This window comes from Phyllobates terribilis, unplaced genomic scaffold, assembly GCF_046119375.1.
Source record: "Phyllobates terribilis strain yellow unplaced genomic scaffold, ASM4611937v1 Scaffold_3__8_contigs__length_932513732, whole genome shotgun sequence".
NCBI lineage: Eukaryota > Metazoa > Chordata > Amphibia > Anura > Dendrobatidae > Phyllobates > Phyllobates terribilis.
The window spans coordinates 470,457,271-470,467,410 of NW_027362763.1; the positions used below are offsets into that span (position 1 = coordinate 470,457,271).

The 10,140-nt window shown below is 48.3% G+C and overlaps 1 protein-coding gene across 1 annotated transcript; it reads right to left on the reverse strand.

Moving 5' to 3' along the window:
* Positions 1–313: 313 nt before the first annotated feature.
* On the reverse strand, positions 314–2,018 carry LOC141258566 (posterior protein-like). The gene has a single exon (XM_073673541.1). The coding sequence runs from the start codon at positions 1,958–1,960 to the stop codon at positions 314–316; it is 1,647 nt and encodes a 548-aa protein (XP_073529642.1). The 5' UTR covers positions 1,961–2,018.
* Positions 2,019–10,140: the final 8,122 nt, after the last annotated feature.

The following is a 10,140-nucleotide window of genomic DNA, read 5'->3' on the forward strand; positions in this document are numbered from 1 at the left end:
TAACATCTGACCCAATAATGGTACCTTCATGTGTTGGTGAAAGATATAAGCCATGCTCAACACATAGATCTCCCAGGTTTATTGTCACTGGTAAAGATTGTTCTGAAGATACTAACTGTCCTCCAAACCCTCTCAGAAAAATGTGTTTACCACCAGGGTCTTTAATCAAATCCAGATTAGTCAAACTGACAGCAGCCCCTGTATCCAGTAAAATGTTTGTACGATGGCCCCCTACCGTACCCTGAATACGGGGTCTCCCGCCCTTGTCCCTGCTAAGCTGACTCACTAGGGACAACACTGGGACCTGACATCCCTATTGTTTTACATAAGGATTTGTTGGAGGTGGGGTCTTTAATTCCTCTGGCTTTTCTGCCATTGCCTTCCCAATCTTCCTCAGTTCATCCAGAAGTGGGCCATATAATGTAACTTCAGGAAGACTATGCTCTCCATCCCTTGCATTATTTGGTTCTTGTCTTTGCTTCCTATTATTAAAAGGTCTATTATTGATAACTCTTCTACTACTTCTACATTCTTTCATAGTGTGACCTGTGTAACCACATTTATAACATTTTCCAACAAACCTTACTTTGCCTTCATTTTTGACTACCTCTGATATCCTCTTTTGGGGCTTGCTGTCATGACTTGTATCCTGAATCCAATCCTTTAATATATTTACAAAGGCTTGATAGGAATTTGCATTCCTCAAGGCAACCTTTGTTGGATAATCAACAAAAGTGCATTTGTTAGCCATTGAATATAGAAAACTGCTATCATCAGGAGACAGGTCAGGGCAGTTATAGGTAGAACGATATAATGTCAAATATTCACTGCAAAAAATAATTGGATCATCTCCTCTATTTAATTTTGCATTTTCTAAGGCATTAGTACCTCTCATATCTCGTCCCCCCATAACTCTCTTTAATTCCTGTACTCTGTCACTAGCATTTCCCCAATTACATTCAAGATCTGCAGATAATCCTCTGTGAGCTCCTACAGGGGGCTGCAGTTTTTCACAAAGTTGAGATGGGAGCCATACCCGAAGTAAGGCACATGCAGCTCTATTACCCAGACTGTATTGAGTCACTACTGCCTCTAACTTATTGGAAAGACTAATGGCTGAGGCACTTATATTAAATTTTCCTAATATCTGGCATAGATTTGTCTTATCCTGTATGGATAGTGTTGTGGATTGGACTAAATTGTTGCTGTTACTAAGCAAATTGTCTCTCCTTTGTCTGCTTCCTCCTGACTCAGGAGTAAAGAGAGAGGAACTATGATCTGGGTTATCCTCAGGGTTATCAGCCGTGCACACAGGCTGCTCCTCCCCTCTTTTCCAATCTCTTTCCTTCTGATCAGCAGACTTGCACATTTGATTACAATAACAATGGTTATTCCCTCTAGTACATTCTTGTGATTTCAAGGACATAATACAATGTTCTTTTAGCTCCAATTTTACATTAGCATCATGCAACTGGTTCCTAAGTATTGTCATATCGTCATTATACTCTGCTTCCTTTCCTTCTAGCAAAGCAATACGCTGTTCCCTAAGTTTACATCTCTCCTTATACTCCTCCAGCTTATCTTCTAATTCACAATTTTGGTAATTCATATTGTCTACCTCATCCCTTAGATCTTCACACTCACAATTATGATCTTCAGCACTAGCGATAGCCAGACTGACTTCCTGTTCAATTTTGTCCACTTCACCTCTTAATTGAGCTTTCTCTGAATACCAGTGCAATTCCTTTTGCTCTGCAATTCCTTTCATCTTCAACAACATACACAAAACATTTGCTAACTTCTCTTTCTTTGCTTTCTTTTTCGACAATTTACTTTTGTTATCATTCTGCCCTTCACATTGTTTCATAAGGTCATTAAACTGATGTGTCAATGCATCATCTGCACAAGTACTGAACTGAGCAGAGGCATATTTTTCAATAAATTTACTGACTATTTCCATGTTAATTACGTCCAACTATTTTCACAGAAGACAACAAAAATAAACAAATCTGCTTTCCAAACAAAAATTACAATTAACTAAACACAATACAGAAACCAGTGAATATCACTTCACTAAAACAGGGACTCAAGATTGAATATAATCTTTTCCCTTAGGCAATTACTGCCACAGTCTTGTGACTTTACCTATATCTGACCGACAGTGTCTCATGCCCTTCATCAACTACAGATCCAAGATCCAGGCCAAGAGTGATCTCCTATTGAAGCATAAGGCTACTTCCCCTTAACATGAGATTTAGACTTTTAACCTCTACCTCACTTTCTTCTCAGAGATGTCTGGTTTTACCCTTTAGATCTTATGAGAACTTCAATGAACAGGGTGCTACCCTAACTTTACCGGCAACAATTCAACAAACAAATAAAAAATCCACTAAACAAATAGACAAACAGGCCTGAACCTAGCAGAAAGATATTGATCAACATAAAATATAATGAATGTATAAAATCTAATTAAAGGAATGTATGCTTACCAGATAAGCGCGTCCGCTCACTGATGAAGAATATCACAGAACTTCCAGTTAATATCTTAGGCGTTTCAGTTTCCACGAACCCGCGTGTCACTTGTCCACCGATAAGATATTCTCCTTGAGTCTGTCTCCTTGAAGAAGAGGTTTTCTTGCCTGGTCTAGGAACCGGATTTTCTCAGGCACTTGGTTGCAACAGTTGGGAACTTCTAGGTTCTGCGTAGAATGTTGTTTTTCCACGATCCACTGGGGTGACAAATGTAGGTGGTGATTTCCCTTTCTATTTCCTGTCCTGAACCTTTCCTATATAATCAATAACTCAAGTTTGGGAAAATAATACAAATGTTTAATAACAAGAAAAACAAGATAATAATAAGGCAATTCAATTAACAATTTACAATCGAACCTTTCTTCAATGTCCTCTAATTAGATAAAATACAAATACAATCATAAGTATACTTAGCAATGATCCTTCATGGCAGAGAGAGAGAGATAGTCTTGACTCTACTTCATTTATACTAAAAATTTCACATCCACACCCACATACAACCCACGACTCCGCCCTTCTTCTCCGGTATCTTCTGTGGCAAATATCCAATCATCTTCAGGGTAGTATGAGCATTGTCATTGGCTGCATTGGTCAACACCTTCCTGCAGATGGCACTCTTGTACTTCTGGAAGAAAGTCCTTGTGCAGGTTCAACTCCATTTGGGCTGGCTCCAAGATGTTCATCAAAAGCATTGTGCACCAATATACATATCCATAGGCTGGAGACAGGATGTCTATCTCAGGAGCAATGGTATACAATCCAAATCCACAGGGGCAGTGCACATATGTAGATTACACTAGGTGACAAACAGGATCTGTATTCAAGTTCACCACAGAAGGTGTGTGTACCTGTATCATCCAGGAGGCTGGAGGGCCTATACTCATTCCATATGTAGATGCGACCTTTACTTCATCACTAAAACAAAGGACATCACACAAAGAACACCGGCCTTCTCGCCTAGCAGGTTCACAACCTTGTACCTAGTATCTCTTGATAGAGTCCTGGAAATATCCAGCACTCAAATTTAATGCAGAGTTCAGTCATTCCTATGATATATATATATATTGTACCTGTTGGCCTCCAACAGCAGCCCAAAGGGAGGTAAAGTCCTGGCCACTTGGGAGGAGGAGGACTGTCGCAGAGATACTAGCCCGGCTGAAGGACACCTTTGATACCCGTACCTCAGCCGAGATCAAGCTTAGATTCTACGGGTGCAAGCAGCGAGCACATGATAATATAAGGGACTATGCACTAAACCTACAAGAGGCCCTGAGAGCCATTAAGCAGGCCGACCCTGACGGCGTGGGAAACGAAGACAAGTTGTTGACTGAACAATTTATAGAGGGTCTACATTGCAATGCCCACCGAACCCAGTTGCGAGCAATGGCCTTACAGGACCCTCATCTGGACTTTGCACAGTTCAAGGACAGAGCCATCCGGGTGCTCCGAGAACCGGCACCAGGTGGCGCTGTGACCCACAAACGCCCTGCTACCATTTACCACCAGGAGACGGCGCCCTTGTCGGCAGGGCCTGTGGGAGCTGATGCGCAGGCTTTAAACAATGACCCGGCTACAGACCTGCACCGTCAGGTCCAAGAGCTAACTAAAAGCGTTGCCGCTCTAACCCGAACTGTGCAGTCTTTACAGGTTTCTACTCCAGGGAAGATCCAGCTGGCATCCGGACCGGAGGATATCCCGTGGCGCCGACCAAGGAGGACCCCACCGGCCAGAGGAAGACCTAGCGACCGATACAACGAGGACGGACAACCCATCTGCCGCCGCTGCAATCAACCCGGACATATGGCAAGGTACTGTCCTTTAAACTGGCACAACCTGGGGTAGAGGGCCAACCCCTAGGAATAAGATCACCAGGCCCATCGAACTGGCGTGACAAATACGTGGGAGGACGTCCAGTCTTGCCTGTAGTACTGGATGGCATTCCTATGAGTGCCCTACTTGACACCGGGTCACAGGTCACCACCATCCCGTACGTGCTCTTCAAGCAGTACTGGAATGACTCGGATATAACCCGCTACCCAGACAACGACTTGAGTATCATCGCCAGCAATGGTCAGCCCGTGCCACAGATCGGATTTAAAGAGATGACCATTAAAATCGGTAAAGTCGAACTGGCAGCACAGGGACTGATCATTGTAGACATTGACAAGCGCGAGAGTCACCCAAAGATAACTCTAGGAACTAATGTGATTGAAAATTGTCTTGCAGAGGTGATTCTCATTTTACAGCAGGTTGCCAAGAACGCCAGCTCCGGCCAGCAGCGAGTGCTCCAAAAAGAGATCCGGGCACTGATGCGACGGCAACAGGTGGAACTCTCCGGTGGTGAGATTGGTAGCGTGAGAATGTGTGACCCTTTCCCTATTGCCATGCCCCCGAAAAGTGAAATGATGATTTGGTGCCGGGCAGCTATTGGTCTGAGAGGTAGAGATTACCAGGCAATGGTAGAACCAGTCTACTCAGATAGTAGGCCCACCATTTTGACGGCACGGGGGGTGGTTGATGTACGCCATGGGAGGGTGCCCGTTCGCATAATAAATATCGGGAAGAGGGAAGTGTACCTGCCCCGGTATGCTACGCTAGCCAAATTGTATACCATCAACCAAAATTCTGTACAGTCCGTGGAACCCTTGCCTCCATCTCATCCAGAGGAAGGTAACGGCTCTAAGCAACAAATGGAGGACTGGTGTCAGCAACTGCATTTGGGTACTGACTCCACACCTGCTCACCAAAAGCAGGGAGTCTACCGGGTGATCCAGGAATACGAGAGAGTGTTCAGTAAACACCCGCTGGACTTCGGGCGAGTAAAGGGAGTGGAACATCACATCCCCACGGGAGATCATCCTCCCATAAAGGAAAGGTATCGTCCCGTACCCCCTGCACACTACCAACACGCCAAGGGGATGCTTAGAGACATGAAGGAGGCTGGGGTAATCAGGGATAGCTGTAGCCCCTGGGCAGCTCCACTAGTCTTGGTTAAAAAAAAGACAACACCATGAGAATGTGTGTAGATTACCGGAAAATCAACCGTATCACACACAAAGATGCGTACCCCTTACCAAGGATAGAGGAGTCTTTGGCTGCTTTAAAATCTGCTAACTTCTTCTCCACTTTGGATCTCACTAGCGGGTACTGGCAGGTTCCTGTCGCAGAGGCGGACCGGTAGAAGACCGCATTCACTACCCCGATGGGACTTAGCGAGTTTACCTGCATGCCGTTCGGACTCTGCAACGCACCAGGAACCTTCCAACGATTGATGGAATGCTGTCTGGGACACCGGAACTTTGAGACGGTCCTGCTGTACCTGGACGATGTTATAGTTTATTCCAAAACCTACGAGGACCACCTGAAACACCTGGCGGAAGTGTTCGAAGCCCTGGCAAACTACGGTCTGAAGGTGAAACCGTCGAAGTGTCACCTGCTAAAACCAAAAGTGCAGTACCTGGGACACGTGGTGAGTGCTGACGGAGTGGCTCCCGACCCTGATAAGATCACCGCGATTAAGGAATGGCCAAGGCCCTCCAGCGTAAAGGAAGTGCGGCAGTTCCTCGGGTTGGTAGGCTACTACCGAAGATTCATTCCCGGTTTCACCAAAAAGGCAGCTCCTATGCAGGACCTCCTGATAGGCCAGTCCAGGAAGGCCAAGAACCAGAAGCCGCCCTTCAGATGGGAGAAGCTGGAAGAAGAGTCCTTCCGCCAGCTGAAGATGGCCCTCACGGGGGATGAAATCCTGGCGTACCCTGATTACAGCCAGCCCTTTATCCTCTACACCGACGCAAGTAACATCGGGCTAGGAGCCGTACTGTCCCAGATCCAGCAGGGGAGAGAACGGGTAATTGCTTACGCCAGCCGAAAACTGCGACCCACCGAAAGAAACCCTGAGAATTACAGCTCATTTAAGCTAGAGTTCCTGGCAGTGGTGTGGGCAGTCACCGAACGCTTTAAGCACTACCTCGCCTCTTCGCGGTTCACCGTGTACACGGATAACAACCCGTTGACACACCTGGACACTGCAAGACTCGGTGCCCTGGAGCAGAGATGGATGGCCCGCCTGTCCAACTATGAGTTCACGATCAAATACCGGGCAGGACGCTCCAATACCAACGCGGATGCCTTGTCCAGAATGCCAAACCTACCGGACGTAGGGGAAGATCCAGAGGAACTGGAAGAAGTTGAACTCCCCGCGTTTCACCGTCATGGGACTACCCAGTATTCCCACCGTGTAAGGGGTAAGCAATCCGCTACGTTCAACCCCTTACCTCATTACAACTGGGCGGAAACACAAGACAGTGACCCCGCCGTCCGACTAGTGAAGGAGATGCTGACTCGGCCAGATGCCCGCCTTGACCCAGACGCTCCGGAGGAGACCAAGCAACTGTGGGCTGAGAAGAGTCGACTGTTTCTTTACAAGGGGAAGTTGTGCCGCAGAATGGTTAACTCCCGGACGCATGAACTGATCTGGCAAGTAGTGGTGCCAAGAAGAGACGCGGCTATGGTACTGGAGGCATACCACGACGGAGCTGGGCACTTCGGATGGAAGAAGCTGGAGTTCCTGCTGCGCGGGCGGTTCCACTGGGTAGGCATGAGAGGGACCATCGAGAGGTGGTGCAGAGACTGTGGCCCATGCAACCTAAGAAGGAAGGACCGTGCCAGCCAGAAGACTCCCCTGCAGTCCATCGTCACCAGGCAGCCGTTGGAACTGGTAGCCTTGGACCATGTAAAACTGACCCCCAGCAGAAGTGGTTACGTCTATGCGTTAACCATCGTGGATCACTACTCCCGGTTCTTGGTTGTAGTCCCCGTCAAAGACTTAACGGCTCAAACAGCAGCTAGAGCCTTCCAGCAGCACTTCTGTCGTCCACACGGATACCCAGAGCAGGTGCTGACGGACCAAGGACCTGCCTTTGAAGCGGAAGTCTTCCAGGAGTTCTGCACTCTGTATGGCTGCCGGAAGATAAGAACAACACCCTATCATCCGCAAACCAATGGACTTTGCGAGAAGATGAACCAGGTGGTGATAGACCTTCTGAAAACATTGCCCCTGGAAGAACGCAGTCTGTGGCCTGAGAAACTGCCTGATCTGGTGGACCTATACAACCACATCCCTGTAGGTTCTACCAACTGTACGCCGGCTTACCTAATGAGAGCAAGACCTGGTAAGCTGCCTGTTGATCTGGATATGGGAGTCCTGACACCCGAGGACACTTCACCAGAAGCAGACTGGGACACAGAGAGGCAGCAGCAGTACCGGAAAGTACAGGAGAGCGTTGAGCGAAGTCTCCGTCAAGCAAGAGAAAGACAGGAGAAGACTTACAACCAGTGTGCTCCCGCTGTTCCCCTGGTACCTGGAGAGCAGGTCTTGAAGAGGAAAAGACGGCTCCACAAGTTGGACGACCAGTGGGAGAAGGACCCGTACACCGTACTGCCATCAAGCCATGAAAACCCAAAAATCTGCACAATCAGTAAGGATGGAGGAGAAACCACAGCCATTGTCTCCCGAGATCACCTGAAGAAGTGTCCCGAGCAGCTACGAAACCCTGAAGAAGATCAAGAAAACCCTCGACCCGCAGAGGAAAGGGAAGAGATGGTCAGTACTGTACTCGGAGACTTCCCTCGGTCTTGGACACAGGTAAATGGCGCTGTTGTGGTACCCGTCCTCACCTTCCTCCAGCCAGCATCCCAAGTGCCTACGGAAAAACAGGTAGAGCTGGAAGAGCAGCCGGTCCAGGAGGCAGAAGACCCCACACAAGCAGACCAGGAGAATCGACCCTCTGCTTATAGTGAGCCTGCCGTGCCCCTAGTGAGCCAAAGAGTTCGTAGACAGCTGCCCAGCTTACCTTTGACAGCTCCTACACCCTGTAGCTCAGGACCGGTCAGTAAGCTCCGTAGGTCTACTAGGGCCAATAGAGGCCAGTTGCCCGTACGTTGGAGGATCTAAAGTGTTCAGACTGTCTTATTGGTATTTACCTGTTTACTGTTGCTTGTAAATAATTATGTTTTTCCAGTTATTTTATAGGTGTCTTTTGTGGATTAACCGGAACTCTGTTGTATATATGTTTGGAGCGTAACCCAGGAACGGACTATAGACTGTTAAAGACTCGGGGCAGGACAGACCCCTACCTGGTTACGGCTCCCCGTTCTTTGGTGAAATGGACACCCTTTTTGCTTCAAAAATTGCACCCGGTTGCGGACACTCCGTGACCACCCTAACGTGTTTTTCCTTATTGTATTGTTCCTGTTTATACCCTGTTATGTTTTCAAAAATATGTTTAGTCCCGGAGTACTAAATTTTACTAGGGGGGAATGTGGCACCCCAGGGTTCTGGTTACCACAGTAATAGCAATATTACGTCTGTGAGCAGGTGGGAAGTCTCCTGGTCAGGAACCCTAAGCATGCCACACCTCCTGCCCAGTCCTGGGAGGGGAAGAACTTCCCCTATATAAACTGGGGCTGAGGTGGGGTTAGGAAAAAAAAAAAAAAAAGAAGAGAAGAAGAGGAGTCCCAGACAGAGACACAGTCTGGTCTGGAGTGGAGCAGATGCAGGGAGAGCAAGATCAGGAGCTCTGTGGGAGCAGTGATAAAAGGGGTCCAGGACTGGAAGCTGTAGAGCTCGTCCTGACTGAAGAGATCTCACCGGACACGGAGTCCGAGGCTGTGGGGACTGTTCCATACCCAGCAGCAGAAACCGTCCGGCAGGGGATTTTAGGTCCTCTGGCCAAGAAACCCGAAGGCACGGTCACACGCAAGGGACCAGCACCGCCGTCGTGGAGCGGAGGCTACCAGAAGGCCCCGAGTCACCGGCCATACGGGTGAGCACCACACGGTACACTCAGGGACGTGGGCTACTTTTACCCGCTTCTAGCAAGGTAGCCAGGAAGAGTACAATTAGTTGGGGAGGCCTACAACTCCGCCTGGCCGGGGGAGATCCTATCTGCTCACGGACTGACCAGGCCCCGATCGCTAGCCAGTACTCCCGGGAGGGTCTACCTTTGCCACCAGTAAAGACCCTGAACTACACCGCACCGTCTCTGAGTGGTTCCTGGTGCCTGCGTGTAATTCTGCTATCCCCATCATCCACGTCTGCTGCCCTGAGGCCATACCCCTCCCGTTGGGGGTTATACTACCCACGCTGCACAACTGTACCACCGGCCTCAGCGGTCTGCCCTGCAGCGGCGGCTTCATAACCGCATTCAACGGGTGGCGTAGTCGAACACTATAACATCTTACAGAAAGACATTTGTTCATGAGTTGTAAGGGGTGATGACTCCTAATGATAAATCAAAGAGATCAAATTTAGAGTTTTTAGTTGCAAATGGCAAGTCTATGGGAATGTTCTGCAGAAGGTGTGAATTGAATCTATGTAATTAGTCATAAATCCAAGTGTTAGGCTGAGTCCTGTTGTCAAGGATGTAATGGGTCTGGGTCTGGGAGGTGGAACCTCTGAGCTACTATACAAGGGGGCGGTCCTTGTAAGGGAGCGGGTGGCGACCAGGGAAGACGGGCAGGCAGTCACAGCAGGTGACCGGGACAGTCTCTGAGTGAACGGGCTGGAGGTCACGGCAAGTGACCGGGGCATTCTCTGGATGAACGGGC